This window comes from Echiichthys vipera, assembly GCF_963691815.1.
Source record: "Echiichthys vipera genome assembly, chromosome: 10".
Classification (NCBI taxonomy): Eukaryota; Metazoa; Chordata; class Actinopteri; order Perciformes; family Trachinidae; genus Echiichthys; species Echiichthys vipera.
In genome coordinates this window covers 7,669,222-7,695,518 of record NC_139835.1, presented here as the reverse complement: position 1 = coordinate 7,695,518, position 26,297 = coordinate 7,669,222, and the positions used below count along the sequence as shown (strand labels likewise).

At 39.6% G+C, this 26,297-nt stretch overlaps 1 protein-coding gene across 1 annotated transcript in view; it reads right to left on the bottom strand.

Moving 5' to 3' along the window:
• Nucleotides 1–11,220: 11,220 nt before the first annotated feature.
• The window catches only part of calcrla (calcitonin receptor-like a), a 35,496-nt gene continuing 20,419 nt past the window's right edge, over nt 11,221–26,297 (bottom strand). The window contains exons 2-13 of the mRNA XM_083921330.1: nt 24,444–24,544; nt 23,551–23,704; nt 23,318–23,428; nt 21,990–22,102; nt 20,257–20,348; nt 20,018–20,144; nt 19,775–19,928; nt 19,208–19,268; nt 18,712–18,778; nt 16,135–16,353; nt 15,476–15,517; nt 11,221–13,413 (exon numbers count right to left, since the gene is read on the bottom strand). Coding sequence (XP_083777456.1) covers nt 13,192–13,413; nt 15,476–15,517; nt 16,135–16,353; nt 18,712–18,778; nt 19,208–19,268; nt 19,775–19,928; nt 20,018–20,144; nt 20,257–20,348; nt 21,990–22,102; nt 23,318–23,428; nt 23,551–23,704; nt 24,444–24,518 — 1,437 coding nt within the window. The 5' untranslated portion in view covers nt 24,519–24,544 and the 3' untranslated portion in view covers nt 11,221–13,191. The remainder of the gene's footprint in view (nt 13,414–15,475; nt 15,518–16,134; nt 16,354–18,711; nt 18,779–19,207; nt 19,269–19,774; nt 19,929–20,017; nt 20,145–20,256; nt 20,349–21,989; nt 22,103–23,317; nt 23,429–23,550; nt 23,705–24,443; nt 24,545–26,297) is intronic.

Sequence of the window (26,297 nt, the reverse complement as noted above, 5' to 3'; positions counted from 1 at the left end):
CTGACAAAGTATTATAGTGTTTCTGTGAATATAATAAAGAAATAAGTTTCTCAAGTGCCCATGTGTTTCTGGTTTTACTCATTTTACACCTCAACTCAAACATGTTCAGATGCATAAGTCAGACAAAGAAATGTATCTTCTGTCACATCCACCAAAAAATATTGAGATTTCTGCTGCCTGCTACACTCTGGGTCAAACAATCCTTAGCTGACAAAAGCATTCAGTTCAAATTACCTCTCGCCAAAGACACACCTTTCAGTAACGTGTCCACTTATTTTCTTACTGCTCTCTATCTACAGGGTCACATTAGCTGGCAGTAGCTTTTTCTACTCCACGTGCATCTCTCTGGAACCTATGAGACACTTCATTAAACCAACATACAGTGTGAACATTACTCCCCCTCTTTCTTTATATGTTCATGATAATCATATCATATTATTAGCCAGTTGGCTAACAGGCACATTTACAGTAATGTTGATTAATGTGCATTGTCCTTTTATAAATGTCCAAATTTTTTGCATATCTGCTGGTGGACTATCAGTTCTAAGGGTGATCGTAAAACCTTGCTCTTGGCAACATCTGCTTTGTGTCTGTGCTTGAGTTCATTTTGATGTTGTATCAACATTTTTAATGTGGTTTAATCCAGAGTGGGGTAGGTGTTACAGGTTGGTTACAGAAGAGGCTGGGTTTTGTTATGTTATTATTATTTTCATATGTCATTGGTTCAATTAAATTCCCTTTAACAGGAAACAGAAAGACTCAAAAACATTGCACTGCCTCACCATTTCCCATCCTATAAGCCAAAGCCCCCCTGGGTGTTTCCCGAGGAATGGGAAGGCTTGGTGAACCCCTCCACACAAGGTCAGAGGGAGAGAAGCAACAGCAAGACTCTCAGATGTCTGCACCTGTCCATGCTGCGATCCCTAGGGGGCCCCTGCTGGGAAGCTATTGGGTATAATGTGAAGTTTGTGAGGGTTCAGTGAGAGATGGAGAGATAATCAGGGAGGAGAGAAAGAGTTCTGGGAAGAGGTCACAGAGTCAGGCTCAATTTCCTTGTGCATTATGTTGCTCACATAACAAAACCCAGCCTCTTCTTTAAACAATCTGTAACACCTACCCCACTCTGGATTAAACCACATTAAAAATGTTGATACAACATCAAAATGAACTCAAGCACGGACACAAAGCAGATGTTGCCAAGAGCAAGGTTTTATGATCACCCTTACAACTGATAGTCCACCAGCAGATACGCAAATAGTTTGGACATTTATAAAAGGACAATGCACATTAATCAACATTACTGTAAATGTGCCTGTTAGCCAACTGGCTAATTTTCGACTGTAGTCTTTGGTGAAATGTTTTGTGACCGGAGCAGGAGGAAACAGCAAGACATTAGTACAGGTTAAAATGTACAGACACAAGACAACAAGACGCCATGAAGACAGCAACAAAATAAAGCATTTTCAAATGCAAACAAACAATATACACATTCAGTCCATGTACATAAAACCAATAGAGTTACTCAGGTGCATCTAGCCATAGCTATCAGAATAAGGTTTTTGAAAATAAAACCAGACTGAGGCGACGGAAACGTTTAAACCCTAACACATGAGAAAGTGTCTGCAGCCACCTTGTGAGGCTGTAGGACCAGCAGTGCTTGAAGCTAAATGCAAACGTTAGCATACCAAAATGCTCACAATGCCCAAAGTTTTATTCGACACATATTTTTTACAAAGTTTTATTTACATGTACATTTGAGAATCCATCTTCACATTTTAACCCAACCTGCTCACCATTTTTTCTCTTCTCTTCTCAAAACAATGCAATATGGAAACGCCCTAGTCCAAGCAGAGAATAGGGTCAATATGGTGGACAGTCACTGTAGGGGAGGGGGTTGATCTAACATGTCTTGGACGGGGTAGGAAACCGAAGCACAGAGAGAAAATTCACACAGGGAGATCATGCAAACGTCACATAAAAAGGTTGCGCCAGAACTGGGGATTGAATCTAAAGCTGATATTCCAACTGACGTGTAAGTGCTGTGGTTCTGTTCCATCCTTTGCACGGCGGCAACACCCACCGGGAGGGTTTCAGCATCTAAACCGTGAACAGATCTCTGGCCGGCAGTTGAACAGCATAGAGCCATGTTGCTGGTAATGGTACAAGTTTTTACAAAATAAATCTAGAAAATGAATGGTTTTTTAAAACTGTATTTATGATCAGTTTACAAACCTGCTCACAAATGATCTTAATCATTGACTTACTACTAAATGTTTACAAATAAAAGTTCCTCTATTTGTGCAGAAACAAGTTCAAAACAATTCTGAGCGTATAAAACATTTAAAACCGGGCCCATGTTACCTCAATATAAAATGTATACTCTTAGATAAGTAAATTTAATGAATATCCGCCTAGACATTTGTAGGACAACTTGATCTTGATATAAGAAAAACAAACAAACAAACCTATCCAATAGTTAGTCTTGGTTCCCTTACTCAGATCTGCCCTGAGCTCTGGCTTCATTCTTTGAAAAAAAAACCAAAAAACCACCACACACACACACACACACACACACACACACACACACACACACACACACACACACACACAGACACACACACACACACACACACACACACACACACACACACACACACACACACACACACACTTGTCTGACCTGTTGATAGTCATTTCCGAGATTCCCCAAAGCTAAACAATCTTGCTCAGCGTCTTTCGAATGAAGTTGGCCTTTCTCCTACATATACACAACAGCAGCTATCAGTATAAGACAGGGCAAATGTTTTCATTAAGCCAAAGGCCTCCTCTCGTCTCCACTTCCTCTGCTGTCATGGTGGGGGTGATTAGATAGCGACAAGCACATACATTGGCGCCTACTCATTCTGTTGAATTTTTCTAAGTGGTGCAATGAAGTCTTGAAACTATATTGTTTTGCTAAAATGAATCAAACCTATCTTACCTCTTGTACTCCTGAGTAAGGAGTTGAACTTTTTCCCTTGGAAAACTCATGTGCCAAACTGTAACTAAGCAGCCTATTGACAAATTGTTATCCGTCTGGAAAGGAAATCCTACTTGTTTCCCTGAGTCAGTCCCACAAATAAATGTTTCATTCTCCATCAGCTTGACTCAATAAGCTGTCCACATGATTCTATGCACATTTTGAAATATCACATTAGAAAAGCTGTGTTGAAATAATAAGACTTCCTCAATTGCACAGAAAGTTCCTTGCTTGATCAGCTGTTTCCACTGTTGGAGTCTACAATATTTCAATAATGTCATGAAGTGCAGAGCAGGTGGACACAAATGCAGGAGACTGCAGATAATAGGAATGCAAAGATAACTCCTAATTATAAGTTTAGTGCACGTAAGACAAAGCTGGTTCTGCACCCAACAGAGACTGAGGCCTAGTCCACACGAACACGGGTATTTTTGAAACCAAACTTTTATAGCCGCCAGTTAAAAGAATTCTGTACACACCACTGGTGTGATTAAAAATGATCTCCGTCTACATGAAACCGCAAAATCTGCCTCAAACAATGTCATGCACATGTTAAAGAATTAGGTGGCGATAGCACTCTTAACCATTTTAGCCAATCACAAGGCTGGAAAACTCCATACTGGAAAAACAGCATTGGCAAAATGAGGCAGGGCAGATTCCTTCATGTGGACTGACAGCGAAGTTGAGTTACTTCTCACTGTCACTCATGAATTTAAAATCAGCAAAATTCAAGATAATGTGGACTGGGAGTAGTGTCAGTCCAAGAACGCCGACAACAAGCTCTTTTTATTGAGCAATACCATGAGACATCTTCCGATTAGAGTGCGTCACAAGTCTCGATGGATACAACTTACTGTTTACCGTCACTCAGTGTGACATAAAACAAAGTCGACAAGAAATTGCGGTTTTCCTCTGTTTCCCTGTCCACACATGACTGCTGAAACCAGACTTTTCCCTGGACTCAGGTTACAAAAAGGAGCCCACAACTGTGGTTACATGTGGATAAAAGGCCAAACTGTGCAGAGAACTAATAAACCAATGGAACACAAAGACAGGATGTAAAATGACATGGCACAAGAAGAGAGTGAATTTCAAAATAAAACTTCTTCAGTTGAACCAAATTCCTGAAGACATCTTTCCCTTTTTCTGTTGTAGATGCAGTTGGACTTTATTTTGTTGTTTTAGCAGCATCTATCTCTTCTGCTGTGTTTACTAGTGGATTACAGCCATGCAATTAGAGCCAACCTCTGACCAAACAACGCTGTAGGCTAGTTAATTCACCGACATGAAACGTCATGATGGACACCTGTAATTGACCAGTGATACCGACTGTATAAAAAAGGACGTAGCCTCTAAGTTGAGGTCAGTTCTCTTGACTTGATCCAATCATACTCACCTACGGGAACCGCCATCTTGTCAGACTTTGACTCTGCCTCATTTCCTCTTACCAAAAAAGGGCATCTCTTTTATGTTTGGGGAAGGGAGACACGTCCGAGGCGAAGTGAGAAACAGCTGCTAGCTGTCACTCAAGAGGCCACACCCTAATTATTCAAAAACTTTAACCGCCAATAAAATAAAAACTAGCCTGGTACAAAAAAATTCACCCCCCTCAGTGTTGTCATGGAGATAAGACCTAAACATACGGACAATAATGTTTTTTTTCTGCTAGGCTTTGAATAGGTTTAATGATGCTGTGAAAACGGCCTGTTTAACATGGAGGTCATTGAGAAACTGCTCTATTATGAAACCTGCCCCTAGCGGACACTCAGAGAGCTGCAATTTCTGGCACTTACTTATTGGATCAACCAGGAAGTCACTGTGGTTGGGGCTTGCTCATACCACCGGATCTCTACTGCACAGACTCTAGTTCCAACATGGCAGCGCCTGTATCCGGGATATTTTGGCTTCACTTTTGTACAGTGGGAGGAAGTGGAGACGCGTCTTCCATCTTTATACAGTCCATGGTTCTTTATTACAATAGACCCATTTCAAATTGTCACTTTGTTTTCACATTGTCTTTTGATAAATTCTTATTTAAAAAAAATATTAATTAAGGCCTCTTTAATTGAGCACTTCCATCAAAACAAAACAGTCATACGTAAAGGACAGCCGTGTCTGGATAAGGTGGACATTTATTTTTTTGGTTATCAAATCATCTTCTAAAATATATTTATATCTGTGCGTGAAAGAAAATACTCTCTCATTCCAGTCTAAAAGTTCAAAATGAGAGAACAATGTAAAAGCCCCCATGTTGTGCAGTGTACAAATGTATCACTTCTTTTGAGGCTAAGTGCAGGCGACAGCGCCCTAAAGCAGCCTCCCCTCACTAGTTACCAGCCAGTGGTGCAGCCTTACTTATTCAGGTCATGGAAGAGGGGAGACAAGCCACCAGCAGCAGAGAAAAAGGCATGGAATGTTTGTTAACATAGAACTACAGGAAATGTTTGCTTTATATGAAATCTTACATTTTTACAACTTTTGCTCGGGTGACATGTTATGACTTAGATCTGCTATAAACTGCTGCATTCTGAAAAGTTAGCTAAGGGTCATTAGAAATTCTGTGTCAGCTCACGCTGGTTGGAGGCAGTAGAGCGTACTAAATGAATGGTACAGGAAGTTATAATTGGACAAAATAGGATAAAGAGGGGGCTGGTGGTGGAAACGTGTTTTTCTACAGTCTACAGTTCGAGAGTTGTGAATGAACTTTTGAACTCAGAGAGTTGCTTGTGAAATGACGGTATGAACACATTCTTGCGGAGACAAGACTCCATTTTTAAATATAGAAGCTGTGCTTTGACTTTTTTCATTTAAAGCAGATGAGGTGGGAAAAAAAACAATCACGACAAATCATTAGAATCTGTCAGTAACTGCACAGATTCTGGAGTGTGGGGGTGGAGTGTGTTGGTAATATGTGCAAAGGCAAAAATAGCAGTCCTGCTGATGTAGACAAGCTCAACATCAGCTGTGAAAATGTGATGCTGTGAATAGCATCACATTTTCATCATATATGTTTAGCAAATTATTTAAAAATCACAAACAAATGCTCCTTCCGTGGTCAAACGTGTGCGTGTGCGTGTGTGTGTGTGTGTGTGTGTGTGTATGTGTGTGTGTGTGTGTGTGAATCCTCAGCCACCCATAGTTTGACCATAATGTGTTTTAACCTCCTTTTAAGGTTAATGTGAGAAGAGTGTGTCAACTAGGACATTAAATTACTACTAAATATAATATATTCAACCCAAAACAAAATCCAACAACTTGTATAGTGACTGTTTTTGAAGGTTATGTAAGGTCACTACAGTTGTGAGTGACAATATACACTTTGTATATAAATGTAACTAATAAATAAAGGTTAAATGTGCACTTATAATATTCATTCAATATTCATATTCTAGTTAGGCATGGGTTTGATTCCAGCCTCTTCCTTTTTTTGCACTCATATCTTCTTATGCTACATTTGACTTTCATTTTTTATCAGGCCATACACGTTTTAGTGAACATTTCTACTTGCAGTCTCCTGTAAATGCATTTCTCACAAGACGGCTAGATCATTTATATTAATCAGGTGCCAGTCATAATTTCCCGTTCTCACTTATTTTTTAATATACTTTTCTCAAACTGCTCATTACAGAAGGGACTGAGGACCTGAATGGCATAAAAGAAAGTGTGTTTGTTCCGTTTTACAGTTACTGGGGGGACTGTGGGGCCAGTGTAGCAGATGTTTCTCATTACAACGCTCCTCCCCCGGGCCACAGAGGTGTCAAATCAGTTACATTCTGTTCTTAAAGATTTGGCAGACTTGCCTTCCACACTCATATTTTATGCAGTCAGTGAGACAGACATAAGGAATATTATTATATTTAGAATATATTATATATTGAGAATTTTTTAACTAAATGGATTTGTCTGTTTTGTAGAAGATTAAGGAGGGACAGGACCTCCCTGCAGTGGTGATGACTAGTGAAATTACAACCTGTTCTCACTTCCAACAGTGTAATACGGCTTGGTCAGTGGCCCTCGCCATCTGGTACCGACGCACAAGGCACCCTTTAGCATGTCGTAGATGGTAGCCCAAGATTGGAAAAAATCTCACGAGGTGGTTGAGGTTAGACATTGACCTTGAATGGTTTAATATTAGATGGTTGAAGTTAGACATTGATCTTGAATGGTTAAGATTAGATGGTTGAGGTTAGACAGTTGGGGGCTAGGTGCCTTGCTCAACAGCACCTCGGTAGTATCCAAGGAGATTAACTGGCACCTCTCCAGCCACCAGTCCACACTCCATTCATAGTCCACACATGGACTCGAACCGGCAAACCCTCTGGTTCCCAGCCAAGTCACCTGTGGACTGAGCTACTGCCGCCCCATGGTTAAGATTAGATGGTTGAGGTTAGACATTGACCTTGAATGGTTAAGTTTAGATGGTTAAGGTTAGACAGTTGGGGGTTAGGTGCCTTGCTCAACAGCACCTTGGTAGTGCCCAGGAGATGAAGTGGCACCTCTCCAGCCACCAGTCCACTCATAGTCCATTCAAGGTTAGACATTGACCTTGAATGGTTAAGAGTAGATGGTTGAGGTTAGACAGTTGGGGGTTAGGTGCCTTGCTCAACAGCACCTAGGTAGTGCCCAGGAGATGAACTGGAACCTCTCCAGCCACCAGTCCACACTCCATTCATAGTCCACACATGGACTCGAACCGGCAAACCCTCCGGTTCCCAGCCAAGTCACCCATGGACTGGGCTACTGCCGCCCCATGGTTAAGATTAGATGGTTGAGGTTAGACATTGACCTTGAATGGTTATGTTTAGATGGTTGAGGTTAGACATTGACCTTGAATGGTTAAGTTTAGATGGTTGAGGTTAGACATTGACCTTGAATGGTTAAGTTTAGATGGTTGAGGTTAGATTTTGATCTTGAATGGTTAACTTTAGATGGTTGAGGTTAGACATTGACCTTGAATAGTTAAGAGTAGATGGTAGAGGTTAGACATTGAGATTGAATGGTTTAGATTAGATGGTAGAGGTAAGGTATTGATCTTGAATGGTTAAGGTTAGATATTTGAGGCTAGACATTGAGCTTGAATGGTTTAAGTTAGGACAGCTTGTTGGCCGGTGAGTATCGAGCACTATTTGCAAATCTAGGGTTACCATCTAGACACACATTTAGTGTCTGTATTAGATGTACAATGCTTCAAAAGTGAGATGGCTTAGAATAAAGAGGGACACAGTTTGCAAGTTATGTAACATTCATATTGATATTAATCCAAACCAAAATCTTTTTTCCTAAACCTAACCAAGTAGTTTTGTTAAATCAAACCCTACCCTGCAAGTTGAAAAATGGTGCCAATGGGGTCAAAGGGGCGTTAAAGACAAGGACAATGACCAAGCATTCGTATGTGATGAGTTGGTAGTGAATGTGTCATAAATGATAATGTGCGCTATTCAGTTACTGGCACATGGTTGTAGTGCTGACATATAAAGCAATGTTGCACCTTGATTGTAAATCACTAATGCAGCCAAGATTTCCCTGAAAAAAATCTCAAACATAAACCACGAGCTGATGCTGTGCAAAACTGTATTAGTATGCAGATACACACAAGACAGCAACATTGTCATATTCAGTGAATTAATAAAAGACACATTGTATGTAAATATAATATATGTTTTTCACAGAGAATAAAACACAACCAGTTACATTCAAACAGTAGTGTGGAGTCAATGTGTCAAGACTACCAAAGTTAAATACAGTACAGTATAAACAAAAACCATAGACAACGCCCTTAACGCTTTTGTCATACTTTACAACATGTCACCAAAATGCAGACTTCACAAATCCTTTGGAGAGTCATATGAAGAAGTTTCACACATAAATACACAACTTAAATGGTACATAATAGTTACTACATTTGCAAGAAGCCTGTGGTTTTTCCATGGTTGTAATGGAATTACTGTAGCTTCATAAAATATTATGATGCATCACTACACAGTTAATGACTTGGTTTATGAAGACTTTATAATGCTCTCATTATACATAAATCGCTTTCTGCAAATCAGAACTGTGACAGGCATAAATGTAAGCTGTATAGTTTATGATTAGAATGAGGAACTGTCCTGCAGATCTGACATTAAAAAAAGTACAAACTGTATGTATGATACTGATAATGGATGCTGAGAATACTGTGAATATATTCCGGAAATGTACCCTTTCCCTCAAACATTGGCAGCCAAAAAATAACATACAAGTTTCTCAGGAAAAAAAAAAATAATGTGTCACTTTTCCTGTTGTGTGTGAATTCAAGAATTGTATGTCATGTAAAGAAGAAAGACTTATGAGAATATTGAGACATTCAAAAATGATCATAAAAAATTACTCATCCCCAAAAAGATAAAAGTGTCTGACATGAAAGGAAAATCAAATCAATCTAAAATTAAAATCAATACTCTTCATTGAAACAGTACAGAAAACTTGCCCTTTGGGAGGTTGAATGTGAGTCTTCACATATCAGACTTAGAAACATATTTATGTCTGCTCTGGTAATATGACATGAATAAGTTACACAGAAGGCAGTGATGCTTTTCTTTCTTCACTTTCAAATACAGGCTAAATAGAAAGGACACATACTCTACCAAGGATGATGGCAAATAATATGGGCGGACAGATACAACGGCTTGTTGCAGCTTCCAGGTAGTAAACCCAGCCCATTTCCCACTCTGCTTTTTAAGACACAGAAGCGGAACAAACAACTTCTTTATCAATGTCCCACACACTGTTTCTTAAGATGGTTGCTTCACGGTTGAATCCGTCTGACTTTAATGTACTCATAAATACTGTATCTATAAATCATGCGCACGCACACACACACGCACACGCGCACACACACACACACACAATGTCCCCTCTTCTCAGAAATGCTAGATTTAAAAAATATGTATATATTTACAATAAAGGTTCCGGGTTTGTGTGGATGAAATGACCACAGCACTTTAAAAGATTCCCGACCTGGTTTAGATGCACCATCTTTCGCTAAATGCTTTACAATGAATGTTTTTCCGGATTCTTTTTTTTTTTGCAGAGGTTCTTGTGAGACGTGGTAATACCATTACTTTTGAACAAGGCTATGTTCAGACTGACATTAGCAATAAACATCACATCTCCCTCATTTATTTGAATGAGGTCACTGCTTTATCGCAGAGGGCTCCGGTAAAACACAGCAGGGTCATAATGGGGATCATCATCTGGAGATGCACTGCATTTGCCAAGTGCAAGTGCAGATTCTTGTGTAACAATGTCTACTGCTCAAATCAGAATCATTAACACAGAGGTTACAATTATTTCCTCCATTGACTTTCAGTTGTAGAATATTTCCTGACAACTTGTGCTGTCTTGGTGTTTAATACGTTTTGAATGAGGGGTTTGGAATTTTTCCAAGTCTATCTGAACACAATACTCACATACTATATGTATGTTGAAAGGGTTATTGGTCACTGTAAATATTCCTCCTCTCCATACCAGCTGTGAAGCAATCCCTTTGTAGTGCAACAACACTTTACAAGATGGAGCACAAATCTAGTCACAGCTGCCTTTATTACCAAATTTCCTCTCTGGGGTTTCCTGGAAAAAAAAACCCAATTCACGTTGATGAAACTAGCTAGCATGAAGATACTGATTTGGCTAATAACGTTAGCTTCAGCTAAACTTTAGAATGCCTTTTATTGAACAATGCAAGGACTGCGGATTTTGTCCAGCATTTCTAACAATGCAGTTTAAATGATGAATTCTCCAATTAGTGTGAACAGAAGGAATTATTACAGCCACCAATGTTGGAAGGCATGTGAAAAATTTCGATAAACAGATATCTGCACATGAATACAGAATCTGTCAGCAATGGGACAAGATTTTGTTATTCTGCTTTCTGTCTTTAGTCTTAGAGTAGTATTGACATCACGTTTGAGTTGGCTTTGGTTATCCACGTAATGACCAAAAGAGGCGGAATGCATTGGTCGTAATGCAATATTGGAATTCAGTGACTATCGTCTGACGGCAATCTAGCTTTTTATTAGCTTTTATTAAATGTACCTGCATATATATGCAGAGAAACAATTCAGTCATAGTAGTTTCCATCTCCGGATTTGAGTCACAAATTGCTAATCTGACTGTAAACAATGACCGATGAACAGTTTCTATTAAGCGTGATCAACAGAGAATCCACTTAAAATCCCCTTATGTGTGTAACAAAAGTCATTCATTGAAAATCTTTTCTGACACTTACTCTTCTTTTACACTTTATTCTTCTGACACTTACTCTTCTTTTACACTTTATTCTCTGACACTTACTCTTCTTTTACACTTTATTCTTGTGTTAGGTTAAAATGTTTTTTGTATAATTGCACTGTCGTGATTTGCTGCTCTGTGTGCCTTGAATTGCCCCCCGGGGACAAATAAAGTTTTTTGAATTGAATTGATCTTTTAACCTTCTCATTAATGTGCTGGTTCGATGGTATGTGTGTTTGAAGGACAGAAGTAGCAGTATTGTGAAGGTCTGCTCCAAAATAATCAGAGTTTGGCAGAGAGACTTATGTTCCATTTGGGAGAAGTGTGTGGTCCAAAAGGCTAAACATAATTTTGACCAACACGACCACGTCCAGTCTACAGAATTCAAATTAACGCCTTCAGGCCGGTGCTTTATAGCACTACTACATCTGCTATCAGACTTTTAAACCTTGACAATAGTCTCTGGGGACGAACATTTGATTTATTACTAATTCTGAGGTTTGTTTATCATTTGTCTGGGAACCTTATTAATTTACTTATTTTATCATATCTCTCACACTTGAACTGTATACTCATTGCCCGGCCCTCGTGTGTTGTCTCTAACATACTCCTGTCTTTGTGTTTAGGTGTAAATGTTCGCATGGTCTGTAGACTGATGAAATGTTGTTTGAACTTGACCTTAAACCGTAGGGAAATCCTAGCCCGGATACCTGCTGACTACAAGTATCAGCTTTTGGTTCTGAGATTGAGATATGAGTATTGTATCAAAACTAACTTGGAAAATCCAACTGACCATCCTGGATCATATTTCATTCTTTCACTGTTAGCCCCCTGCTTTTTTTTACACAGTGCTGTTTTTTGGTCTGAACACCCGGTAGTGCTTATTAAGTGGTTATATCGAAGTAATCTGAGAGGGGAAAGGCTGAAGACAGCAGTGAAGGGGAATGTGATACATATGTTAAGAGCCAGGTCTTCAAACTTCACTGTTACATTCAAGTGTAATGAGTAGACATTGGAGTTCATGGGATTTCAAGTTGGCTTCTCGGTGATAATATTGTGTTAACAAGTTACAATACAACCTATCATGTGGTTTACAGGATGCACAGGTCACAAAGGATCAATTAAACGCTCAAACATTAGCATGATGAAATGAATCCTACAAGCTAACAGTATGAATCGATAAATCACCTGTAATGACTGCACAGATAGAAACAAACACTGAAACAAACAGGAAACACATTGAACCGTTACATGAAGCTGGCAACAGGTCATATTAGAGTAATTCTGAAAATTATATAGCATTTCAACATTAATAAATACTTTATGGTATTTATTTCATTTAATAAACAAGAATCGGTCAGATAAATTAAGTTTAACATGTGAAATATATAATATAGCTTCTAATATATTATTATGCACCTGTTAGACATCCTATCTTCGTTCTGATTCTGTACTGAAGTTAAAAAAAATAAATGAGGCAGGCAAGGATTTCTTGGTTTGGCACTAACCATGTCATAATAATTTAAAGTGTTACTAAAGGCTTTTTATGCACAACATGACGCCAAAAAGACAGTCAAGCAGTTAATATTCATCCATTTAAAAATGTTTTTGTCAGGCAGAAAGATTGCAACGAGATTGTGATTATCAGAATGCATCTTAGGTCTGGTGAAGCAGTTCAGTGTCAAGTTGTAGACAAAACACAGCGCACGGATAGTTGTATCAAGCTCACCGTACAGTACTGTTAAAGGGCCTGTGTGGTGTGACAGAGCGGTGACGATTTCCTTCAGGTAGGGGAGAGTCTGGGTCTACAATCCTTTTCCTCACTCCCTACTTCCGACATTGAACCTTACGGAAGCATGCTGCAGTTTTTAGGGGGGGGGCGGAGCTTGGGAAGAGTGTTGTCGTCAGGCGAAGGGGCTGTCTGACTTTAGTATAGAGGCGTCGGCGTCCAGGCAGCCCTTGCCGTTCATGTGTTCTGAGTGGCTGTCGATGCTGTAGCAACCCTGTACCTCTGTGATGGAAGAAGCCGTGTAGGAAGCTGAACGCATGGCATCTGAGTGGTTTCCTACACTGCTGCCAAACTGGATATGATACTGGTTCCAGTGCCTCCTCAGAACCGCTTGGACCTAACCAGAGAAACAACATTTCACATATTAATGGGACTGCTAATGAGAAACAACTATGCAGTATGCAACTCATATGTCTAAGTGTTCAGTATGTAGCTACACCTGGGGCATGATTAGGCTAGCATAGCATAAAAGGGTCCTATTTTTCCTGGCTGCATAAGCCCTGCTGATTTCATTCAGCATTTTGTTAGGGTTAGGGGTTACGTTAGGGTCAGGGTTAGGGGGTAGTGTTAGGGTCTACATAGGCCTATTTGCTGTGGAATTTGGCACTCATTGTGGGAAAAAAATAGTATGGGGGAACATAGGAGCCTGTTTCGGGGAAAGCGGAGAACATCGGCCATTTTTTAGAAAAGGGTCTGATGTTCTTCAGTGACATACAAAGTGGGGAACATAGGTAGGAGTCTGCCAACGTAGGCCTACCACAGATTGGCTCCTGGAAGCTGACTTATTAACGTTATTTTCTCTGTACACAAACAGAAATGTAAAAACAATAAAAGACATAGCGTCTACATTGGTTGAAATAAGTTATGGCCAATAAAAGCTGCATGGAGTTTTTACTTTGGAGACAGCCAGGTTAGTGGTTTTCCCCCTGCTAAATATTTTTGTGCTACATCAGGCTAATAGGTTCCTGGTTCCAGCTCTGAGTGTGTCTATTTTATCATTCCAATATCGTTAATGTATATGACAGGGTTAGCCTAGCATAAAGACTGGAAGCAGGAAATGTTAAAAGTTATACAATTTGTGCTTTTAATGGGAAGCAGTTGTTGGTGAAAAAGCCAACCACATTGACTAGCAGCCAGAGTGTTGCTGTCATAGTATTGACAAATCTAGGTTTGCAAAAACTCTCATAAAACTTGCTTCCAGACAACATTTACTAACCTTAATCATTTGAGGTCAATACCTTACCTTAACAATCTAACCTTAACCATTCAAGCTCAATGCCTAACATAAACATTATAGCCTTAATCATTTGAGACTAATACCAAATTTCAACCATCTCGCAAGTCTTGGGTTACCATCTACCATCTTGGTAACCACCATACGTCGACAGAGCGTGTCCTGCAACCTGTACTTTAGCTTGAGACTACATGTTTATGGATAGATTTGTTCATCAAAATATTGCCTCTGAAACCAAAAATGGTTGTTTTTACAATTCTGTACAATACAGTGCTTATTAGTGAGCTCTTTTGATTTTGGACAGAGCCAGCAGGCTAGTTGTCTCCCCTGCTTCTAGTCTTCATGCTAAGCAAGGCTACATACTAACTAAATACTAATAAGCCCTCTCGTCATACCCTCAAAATAAGCTGTTTCTAAAAATGTTGTACTATTCCTTCAACAACTTAACATTTTTAAAATGTATTGTCTTGTAATCATTTGCAATTAAGTGACTTTTTGGGAAGACAAACTTGTTTTTTCTTGTTTTTTTTGTCTTTTTTAAACTGCATGTTCTGCATATGTTCAACAATTTACAAATACATTTTGAAGCACTTGATCATATCTTAAATATAGTTCTCTTGTGCTGTACATTCTCTTTGAAGCACTGTGTGACAACCGCGTTTTGATCGAAGATCTATTATGCATACATAGGGTTATGTGCCTACATTCCTATTTATAGACATAACAATGCCACTGTTTCTTTGAGCGTATAATGAGCTATAAAGGGAGTATTATAAAAGGTTTTATTCAAATGATAATAGGTATCAGTGAAGCTTCACACATGTGTGAATCATTATAAACCGTATAAAGAGGAGTTATTCATTGGCTCTTGCAGGATATTCACATCAGGCAATAACAAGCTATTTTGTACACAAATCAATCCCTGAATAATTGATAGCAATCTGTGTACAATCCATGGCTTCTGGCCAACAGTAAACAATCTTTAGTCCCTAGCTAAGCCCTGGAGGGCTGAGCCTGTCAAGACATTCCGCTTGTTCACCATCCTGCTCAGAGGGTCATGCAGAGGAAGTCGCCTAATCTATCCCTGATCACAAACGGGGAAGTGTGGACAAGTTTGTGTATGTGTGCATGCAGGTCATAGTGAAAGGGCATAAACCCAGCTTACTTCTCCGTTGAAAAAGCAGAAGATGGTGGCCACCAGCAGACCCTGCAATTCAGAAAATGAAACTCATGACTTGTGACACGATAAACACCTAAAAGACTGCGCTTTTACGAGTAGTTACTTGTTTGAAGGTGATATTTTAAGGTCTAATGTGCTGTGATCAAACTGAATGCATTTTGTGAGCTGATTCGGCCTGCTGTTCAAAACGTTTTCCCTGCACTGCCCACGCTGGGACAGCTCAGGATGATCAGATAACACCTCGCCAGTGTCCAACTGTTTTTAGCCCCCTTTCAGCTCAGATAATTCATGCCTTCCTTCCTGCTGTTCTTCCCTGTGCTACATAAACAAGAGGCCAACTGGAATGCTCAGCTTTTACTGGAAGGTAAGATGTGGTTTGTCCAGGCAACTGTTGATTTTAATAAAAGAAATGTCTCTGGCAGTGGACTTCATAAAAAGTGCACAGGGACACCGCAATACAGCAGACTGTAAACTTCGAATAGCATTCTAAAAATATACTCTGGCATGCATTTAAAAAGCATGTACAGCTGTTTATATTTTTTATTAAATGGAAATGTAGTTTAGAAGAAAGACGCTGGAGACAATCAGCGACTAAAACACAAAATACCACACAACTCAAACCTTCACATTGACCATTGTCTCACCTGGTAATGCATTAGTATGTGCATGATGTAGTCGTAGATTTCGGAGGAGACACGTCCTTCTGGCTTGTAGGGAAGCAGAACATACTGAATACCTAGAAGAGGCACCAGGATGAGGGTGGCTCTCACAGCTTTCATGTAGAGACTAGACTCCGCTTGATGGGTCACCTTGAGTTTGGTGATGAGCACTCGAACAATGTTTAGTAGAAAGAACAAATTGACCTAGAGGGGGTGGCAGCAGAGAGGACATGGCTATTATCTGCTGTCAGCTGATGCAAGGCTTACTGAGGATAAAGTGCAAATTCACCCTCGTAATACCTTAAAAATGTGTGCCAATGAATGGTAGCCTTGAGCAGACATTTAAAAGTGAAACGCTGACGTGTATAAAAGAAAAGAACAAGATGGTATTTTTTTATGGTTACAGGTTGGGAATCATGTATGTGAGGCAAACTTTTGAAATGTCAACAAAATAAAAGTGAATTAGGCATGTTCGATCAACTGAGTTGGAGTGAAAAAACTAGACTACAGTGTAGTTTGTTCAGAAGGTGGCGCTATATGCTACACATGGTCGTAATCCACCAGTAAACATAGTAGAAGAAATAGCAGTTGCTGACTGGAAACAGAAAAAGTCACCTTGGCCACCTAACCATCTATGGAAGAAAAATGCAGAGAGGTCTTAAAGAAATTGGGCAAGTTTTAATTGTTCTGATATGTCACCTAGTACTGTAACAAATCACATATTTATCACATGAACTCTTTTTTGACAAAGGTTAAAACCATCTCAAGTAGGGATGCTCGATATTGGCTTTTCTGCCGATATCCGATATTCCGATATTGTCCAGCCCTTAATTTCCGATACCGATATCACCCGATACCGATATCTGCAGCCTTTTTACACCAAAATTCATCACATATCACCTATTATGGAATTAACACATTATGCCTAATCTTATTGTGATGCCCCACTGGATGCATACATAAATGCAACATGGCTTTTCAAATTTAAACACAGTCTGTACAAAATAAGTTATTGAAAAAAGTGCCAAAAAAGTGCCATTAATTTATTTGATTGTGTTTTTAGAGAGAATATTTTGCCTCAAACAACACTACAGACAACATCACAACAAGGAAGATGCATAGCTTCAGTCCAGAGTAGTAATCAAACTTAGTTTTCTTTTTCCAGACTGAGTAACGACTGAGCCGTAACTTGGCAAATAATACAATCAATAAATTAGCAGTTAAGCTCAACATGCTAACCTGTAGTGGATCTAATGGATACAGCACCAGAAATTACCTTCTCGACGTGACTGTAAACAATGCTGTACAATTCGGGTAAGCACTGGTCTGAGAAATACTTGCGCCTGGGCGTTAAACAGACATAACGGGGCTCGAGGAACTCCACACGTTTGGTGAATCCGGCATCTTGAACGATAGAAAAAGTTTGTTTCTCGGTGTCGGCTGTTGCTTCTTTTCATCACTTTGCTGCACAGATGTAGCGTTTAACTCCGCATGGTTCTTCTTGCGGTGGGTGATCAAATGTGATGTATTAAAGGAAGACGCCTTGTTTCCTCCTCTCATAACTAACGCCTTGCAGTCATTGCAAAGCGCACATTCACTGTTAGTAGGTGACACTTGTAAATACTTCAAAACCACGGACATCTCATGCACCGGGAGAGCTGAAGCTTGTTAGCCCCGGTTAGCAACCTACGAGTGAAGCGTGTTGTTGTTGTTATACGTCATCAAGCACGCGCCTGTAAACGGCCCGTGTTGCATTCAGGTACACTCGGAAATGCTGAAGCCTACAGAACTAACATCGGTTGTAAAAAACCTGATACCGATAATTCCCGATATTACATTTTTAACTCAATATCGGCCGATAATATCGGTGGGCCGATATTATCGGACATCCCTAATCTCAAGCAAGTGTAAAAATCGACTTTTGATGTTTCCACACAACTTTTCTACTGGGATATTTCAAATGCACATAAAAATAGGTGAATGGAAACACGGCTTATGACAGTTCCTATAAATAAGAATGTACTGTATATAATAGTTTTGGTATAACTGACAGACCCCCGTCTCATACAGGCTATTATTTGCCACATCATTTTATTCCTAAACTGTCTATTATGAGGCAGGTTTAAACAAAAACAAAAAAAAAAGAATTATGAGCAACACAACACTAAGATCTGTTTTGGGCCTGAAACCTGACCAAATAATTGTAAAAGTTTAGCACTGAATGTTTAGTCCTGCGAGAGTCTTAAGGGAGTTTTCTCTGAAGCATGCCCGGCTGTGATGATTAGGTGAATTCCTAGAATGCAACATAGGCCTGGGGATCAATGGGCTGATCCTCAGAGGGGCATATGTACTGTTTTGCAAGACAAACATAATTATGCATGCTAAGAGAGTATGTCCTGCTTTCAGGTCCCCCACAGCGTCCGCTCAGAAGGAAAACCAGACCAATTTTTGTTCATTGCGCAATAAAAACAGTCAACCAAGAGAATTATGGAACATACCAAACGGACACTATTATGATTTACTCAGCTGTAAGTGTCAGGGAAAAAGATTGGAACATCTTACCAAAAGAGCAGCACAGATGGGGCCGTGGATGATGTAGAGTAGTGAAGTTTTGGAGCTAATCCAACAGCTACAGCAGAGCACAGAGGACAGCAGAGAAACATTAGCACAACAGCATCAGTGCATCACATGGCAGCTGGCCCATGATGCAGATCAATGGGTTTAATGAGAAATTAATTACCATCAACAGCTTAGTGGAGAGCGAGAGATAAAAGAAGCTATCAGCCAGCTCAAGTGCTTTGTTGAACTTTGCAAGGTGCAGATAAACAGCCAATCATGTTAGAGACAATGTTTTCAGAAAATATAACTTTGATCTATTGTTGGCCGAGCTGCATGTCACATTTTAAATCCATTTCATGCAAGATTTTAATAATTTTTCATTCTATTTCTATTAATATAATTCATTTTTTTGTTGTTGTTTGGCTGTCATTTAATATAATTGACTACTTATTATAAGCTTTAATATTAACTGGAACAGATCATGCATGTGAATGTTTACTTGTCGTTGTAGTAGTGACTTCGAGCAACCGCATGTATGGAAGCCGGAATGAGAGGAAAGCCTGCAAAAGAAAAGAAACTGAAATGAATTATAGTTGAAGTTTAAACTATTTAGTCTTGCAATCACAGTTCCTTTAAAATTTCAGTATTTACTTTACAGTGGGGTTCATCTTGACTTCGACTCACACACTGCTTACATATTGTTCCTGTCTTATCTGTCACTCTGTTGCTGTTTAGCCACTTACATATTGATATGGCGAGACTTCTGGTCGCACAATTGCGACCAGATGTAAAATTCAGTTGCACACTCTCAAATTGTGGTCGCAGTCTGGAGCCCTGTATAATATGGGACCCTTAAAATACAGTTGTGACAACTTGTAATACTAATCCTGTGCTTACAATAATGTAATGTACTTACAGCTGAGCCTTTAGTACCTATAGCAAACTTTGTTTTATCGGTTTTAATAAACTTGTATTAAGAGACTGACTCCAGTGTTAACTGCTTAAAAAATAACTGATTCTTTTCACAGCATTTTCACAGCATTGTGACCACATTATCCTGACTTACCCCAGCCTAAGAGATAGTACCACATCAGGTGCTGCTTCTCAGCAAACACAGCCACCACAATGAGAGTGTGCAGGTATATTCCTTCACACAGCATCCAGAAGTAATTGCAGCCAAAGAGGTAGAGATGAATGAACTGGGACACTTTACAGCTCGTCTGAGGAGGAAAACACACATAATGAATGTGGAAAGTCACTTAAACTCTTGTACTTCCAAAGTTGTGTGAACCACGCAAACTAAACTCACTGGATTCCTCTGCACCAGCTCCTGGTTGTTTGCCACTGCTGTCAACCAAATAATAGTTATCACAGAGTTCAGAACAAAAGAGAAGAAAAGGTTTTTGTGAAGCGTGATCCTTTGGCAACTTAAACTCCTGCAAGAAGAGAAAAGCGACATTACATCACTGTGCCATTACAGTAAGTCATGCATTCAATGGGACATATCTGGCTTTATAAAGCACGTTAAGATGAGGTTTGTTGACTCACTTGAAATGGAAGAATATCCCGAGGGAAATGAAGAGGGAGGTCAGTGACAGGCCATGTCCTATGAGAGCCAAGTAGAAAAGATTCATTGCAGTCTAGAAGGAAAAAAAGAGACACAGATTAGATTATCTGGATCTCTTAATGACTGCACATAATGTCAGATGATATAAATGTGCTCTTGAAGAGAACTCATACCCTTACTCCAACAGTAAATCACTCATTTATATAAGGATGACATTTAATCATGTCGAGTGTATTTTAAGTTTATTAAATGTCAACTACTCACCGCTAGATATGGATATTCATGGACCGCAGAGAATGTCGTAATGTAATAATGATGGTTACCCTTTATGCTTTCATCAAGTGCCATCCCACTGACCAACATTTCCCACTGATCTTCACTTTGGTCCTTACCACAGTACAATACTGTATATACAACACAATATATTTCCATATATATATATATTTCCATTGGCTGTGGATGATTATAATCTCCAGAATACAAATTATAATGTTTTAAACCCGTGACCTTTCTGCTAGCAGCGCCTTAGGCACATTACACTACATATGTTCTAATAAGTACATTGCTATTACATTTTCACGGCACCCAGAGGCATCACCGGAGGATAAACTATTTTGATTTTGTTTCATTGCTTTAATCACCAGATGTTTTTGTTCACCCTCAGGACAAACTACACATTTTTAGCCTCACTGCAGAATCATTTTAGCCAACATGTGCAACACGCTTGTGTCATATTGTGTTATGTAGTTAAATACATAATAAATAACTGTCTACTGCCACCAAAAACCATGCACTTCATATGAACATTAGTGACCTTTCACTACCCTCTCATCACTGCAGATATACAGTAACTGCCCAGAGATCTATTAAAGGTCAGTGCAAACCATAACTCACTTCTTCTTACTATATGCCAGCGGTACTCAATAGGCAGCCCCCGGGCCGCATCCGGCCCCCTGGACACCTATTTGTTGCCCCCAAACTGTTATTTCTTCAGTATGTGTTTTGGTTGGGTTAACAGGTGTATATCTGGATTGTCTTCATGCCAACGATACACAGACAGCCTGTTACTGGGTCGCACTGCGAGCACATTTTTCACTTTCGTTTTTGAAGCGGTTCACATGTTAGGATAGTATAGTAGTAGGAGCCTAGATTGTGCAAGAAAAAAAAAGATTGCATGAAAATGGCATGTTCCATGGTGGGCAGTGTAAATCGGCAATTTAAAGAAGATGGACTGAAAAAATTGCATTTATTTTCCCTCCAACAAGCACAAGACCAATGTGCTTAATATGGCAGGAGACTATTGCTGTGATGAAGATTTCCACTTTGAAGAAACAGATCCTCAAAATTCAGAGGTATGAACAACAAAAATAAATGCACTGAAATCCTCTTATCATGATGCAAGCAGGACTCTTGTCACATCTATGACCCAACAACAAAAAGCAACAGAAGCCTCACTCAGAGTGGCGTGGATTTTGGTCAAATATTTATTTTTTAACTTTGTCAAAATGGAAATTATATTTTATTTGAGTGCATATTTTTGGTGTTGTTTTGAATAAAAAGGAAATCTTTTGAATATTACAGTACTGTATATCACATGTAGCCTGACCAACCTCAATAAATGGACCTTTGAGTCATTTAAAAACATCTTTGTGGCCCTTGAAGATTTGTATTTGAGTGACCCTGCTCTATGCATTAAAGGCATAGAGTGACCTACCACTCTGCCTTCATTGGTGTGTTCATTGCAGCGGGTGTAGTTGGTCCATGTCCGGTTGCTCTCTGGATGCAGGAACCAATGACCGCTGTCGGTGCAAATCTTTGTAACCATCTCTGCAGGTAAAAAATACAGATATAAAGACAAACTGCCCTCCACATGCACTGGTAGCTCTGACATTTTACAAATCATGCTTTTTTTAAGAACAGTTCAAGCCTGTTGGTTCAATCTCAGAATATATATCTTATTTGCAGAAAAGTAGGTGGAAAAACTAGGGGCTAAGCTATGAAGAGGTTCCCCTGAGACACACAGCCAGACACATCAAACTGCTGAGAGCGGGGATTGAAGGGACTGAATTGAATTACTCATCTGCATATCCTGTTGACGGATGACCTGAAGCTAGCAGTTAAAACTCATTTTCACTTATTTTCACCTATAAACATGTGCATGCATTTACATATAAATGCTCTCAAAAACTTAGTCTATTTAAAAGGGGATAAGGGGATGCATAGTTTTGCATGAGGATCAGCTTATTTTTTTACGCACAGGGTAAATGTTTAGCATCATTTGTCCAATAGACTTCAACACAAGGATAACGCTGTGAATTCACACCAAACTACTTGGTTAGTCTTAGAAAACGAAAGCCCTTGTTTAGGCTTAGAAAACAATCAGGGTTTGGGTTAAAATGAGTATGTCTGTGGTTTAACATACATAGGTTATGTATTGTAAAATAGGTTGATCTTGACTTTAGGTTTCGCATAGAACACGAACCACAGTCTCCAGGGTGGAAGTCCTTGTTTGACCCATCCATCCATCCCAACCTCCTCCCTACGAGGACTTTGTCAGTCTTTATATGACATCATTGGACGTCCTCCTTAGAGGCTGCACTATAAGTGCAAAACTGATGTATTACAAAGACGCCAAGGGGCTTGACCAAGCGGCTGTAGGTGATGAGTCGAGAGTGAGAGTGGGTTGCAAAAAAGCTTACAAACTTGGGCTGTGGATTTTGAAAGATGTGGGGTTTATCAGGGAGGGCTCAATGAAAGGCTAACTCTGGTGCAATGCCTCAAATGGTTACATTTATGTTTTAATTGCACATGGTCCTTTTCAAATAAATATTATTAAATATTATTAAATAAAATTAAATAAAAAATTAAAAATAAAACATGATATCAACTTGCATTATGGCAAGTGTAGGATCCAGCATTGTTAGAGCTTTAACCAAATATAAGTCAGGATATTTATAATTGTGCTGCTCAGACTTTGACCATTGATCCATGGATGTGTCTTTGTAAGGCCCCCAACTCTAACCCTAAAACCACAGATTTTACCTGAAGGATCAAAGTCCTGGAAGTAGTCGGGGCAGTGCTGCTCTGAGTTAACACCTGCCTTGGTGTCGTCCCAACACAGCCAGCCATCCCAAGTGCGATTACACATGGGCTCTAAAACCACAGAAAAGGTGTTAGGAGCTACAGTGTGTCGGTAGGAATTATAAATTAAGCGTATTCCAATTACTCAGCCTAGACATCTGTAAAGTTCAGAAACATGAAACATAACAAGCTACCTTGTCTGCCTTGGGGATCGTCCTTCATTATCTTTTGATAGCACTCAAACTGTGCTGTAACTATCTTGTTCCTGGTGAGTCCCATGTCGTGATAGACGTTGGTTGGATGCTGCTGCTGGGTTTCATTCACCTCCAGGCTTGCCGTCACAAAAATCTGCAAGGAAAGAGAGGCAAGAGGAAGACACAGACATGAATACCACAGAATAGTAACAATCAACTGAAAGATGTTATTTTATTTAGAATCTATAGACACTGAGCTTCATTCCTGAAAAAGTGTTTGCGTGCAAGCAAAGATCTGGAGCCAATTTTGGCTGTGTATTCTGACTGGGGATGTATTAAAGTAAGACAGTCTATTAAATCCTACTTAGAACCCCAGGAAAAGGAGTCTAACATACACATGCTTCCAATAAATCCATTTGCGCTCCATGGAAAACATGACGGCCAGATATGTCCAGCTTACACAGCAGATACCAACCTGAAGCAGCTGTTAAATCCTTTACAACACATAAACTGACATAAATACAGTAAGTCTGAATAGGTCAAGTGAAGTCACAGCACTGGTTCCAAAATGTAGATAAATGTGCAAATGTTTTACTAAAGAGGATTTATTTCACAGCAACATAAATCCAAAGCACTGCCCAGAAACACCTACAGGCTGCAATGTCACATAGCATTATACAATATCAATATGATGAAAAAAAGAAGTATCCACGAGCTGGGGTTTACAGTAACCATGTCAGTGTAAATCTATTCTAAGAATTTCACTGATTAACTAAATTGTGTTATGCATACAAATATATTAAATGAAGTATATTTTGTGTGTGTGCGTGTGTGCGTGTGTGCGTGCGTGTGTGTGTTTCAGGGTTTACATGTTTACGTGCAGGCTGTCCTACCTTTGTTAGATTACATAGCAGTATGAGTGCCACCATCCCACTCCGCTCAATGCTATCCATCTTCCTTTTGGCCATGTCAAAGCTGGTTGATGATTTTCCAGCTGTAGATCAGGAACAGAGAATAAAATATTAAGCACCGCCATTAAAGTGATGTAAAATCCCCTCATAAAGACCACTTCAGAGCCCTACTTATCCCTCCCACTGTTGATAAATGTCTCACCCAGTGGCTTTTATCTACTGAAATGTATTTGGCATCACAGTCGATTGAGCTGGAAACAGACTTAAGGATTATTGAAACCCAGACGTAACAGCCCACATATAAGAACTTTATTACAACATACACAGACGTTTCCAACTGTTGATTTCTTTCAAAAGCTGTGCTGTCAACAATAGGACCGGCTCTGTATCGGTACTCTTAAACCTTTAAGGTATGCCAACTGAAATGACCCAGTACCAGGTAGTATGGAAGCTTCTGCAGTCAAATGATACCTGCATTTGATTCTTTTGTTGTTTTGCAGCCAATCACCGTAAGATTTAAAGTGTTATTCTTGCGCAAAATCATCCCATGGTCTTTTTCGGCACTTACACACATCAAATAAGCCATCAAGACAGTTTTTTTCGTGTAACAACTATGAACGGAGAAATCCAGTGGAGCCGCTAACAGCCGGATGTGGCTAACACTGATTAGCTCGGGGCATCAAGGTGAAGGCATTAAAACAGCTTTTTTATCTACTAATACTGCTCAAAATAACACCAAACCTCTGCAGTAGCATGATAAGAAAACACATAAAGCGAATCATCAATGGGCTCCTTCCTTTTGGATTGCATTTGGTAATCGACTTGAATGGACTTTACTAAGAGATGAGCTTGTACAGGGGCCAGTTCAAAGTTCAAGTTGTAAAACTCAAACAATGTATAGCATTGGTTCACTCAGGAACCAGTCCTTTAGGTGTAAACCCAAACTAGCAATGTGCCTACAATGTAAGTATTTTGAATTGGTGATCAAAAACACAGCTGACATTATAAGCTGTTGGCATCAGCCCAACAAAACCCCATTGATCTTAGAAAGTTCCTGTTCCCTGACAAAAGTTCAGTGAGCACAGCTTAGACTTGAAACCCAATCCTCCCACTGGCGCTGTTTGTTTTGTGAGCCATATCTCCTTTGCCCCCTATCATAAATTCTCATGTGACAGCAGTTTAAATTTGGTTAGTGGATGTGTTTCATTGCATTTGTAAAGGTGATGCTGGTGTTTCATCAAACCGAAACTTGCTGCAGGCCACTGGGATTTAATGTCACTGCTACTGCATAGCAGATGAGACAAAATTCAAATGGAAACATCTCCCCTAGGCTGTACAAATCTGCTTTGCAAATCGGCAGGTGAACTAATGCGCAGGTAGCTTTAGATAGTTTAAGCTTTCCTGCTACAGCCAATGTTCATCCATCAAAGTTACAGGTCTGCAACCGCTCACGTTCTTTTTGTTCAGAGACTGGAGGCTGTGTGCTGCATATAATGAAGCATATTTCCTTTTAGTTTGTTTGAAGCCCATTCTTTCTGGGTCCCTTCAAATGTATGTAGGGCTTTTCTATTTGTTATTTTGCCATAAATGTATCACAGCACCAGCCAAGAGTTCCATACTTGCACCTAAGGTAACCAGAAACAGGCTGTTAGCATTGTAAAAATACCATATACAAATCACTGGTTCTATGCTTTGTGTGTATGTAGCAAGCTTTGTAACAAGCCAGGAAGTATGGGAAAGTCAGAGAGAGAACCTGAACCCACAGTGACATACATGTAGGTACAGGGCCTTCAGGAGTGGATTACATTTTATTCAGAAGCAGCTTGAATAACTTCT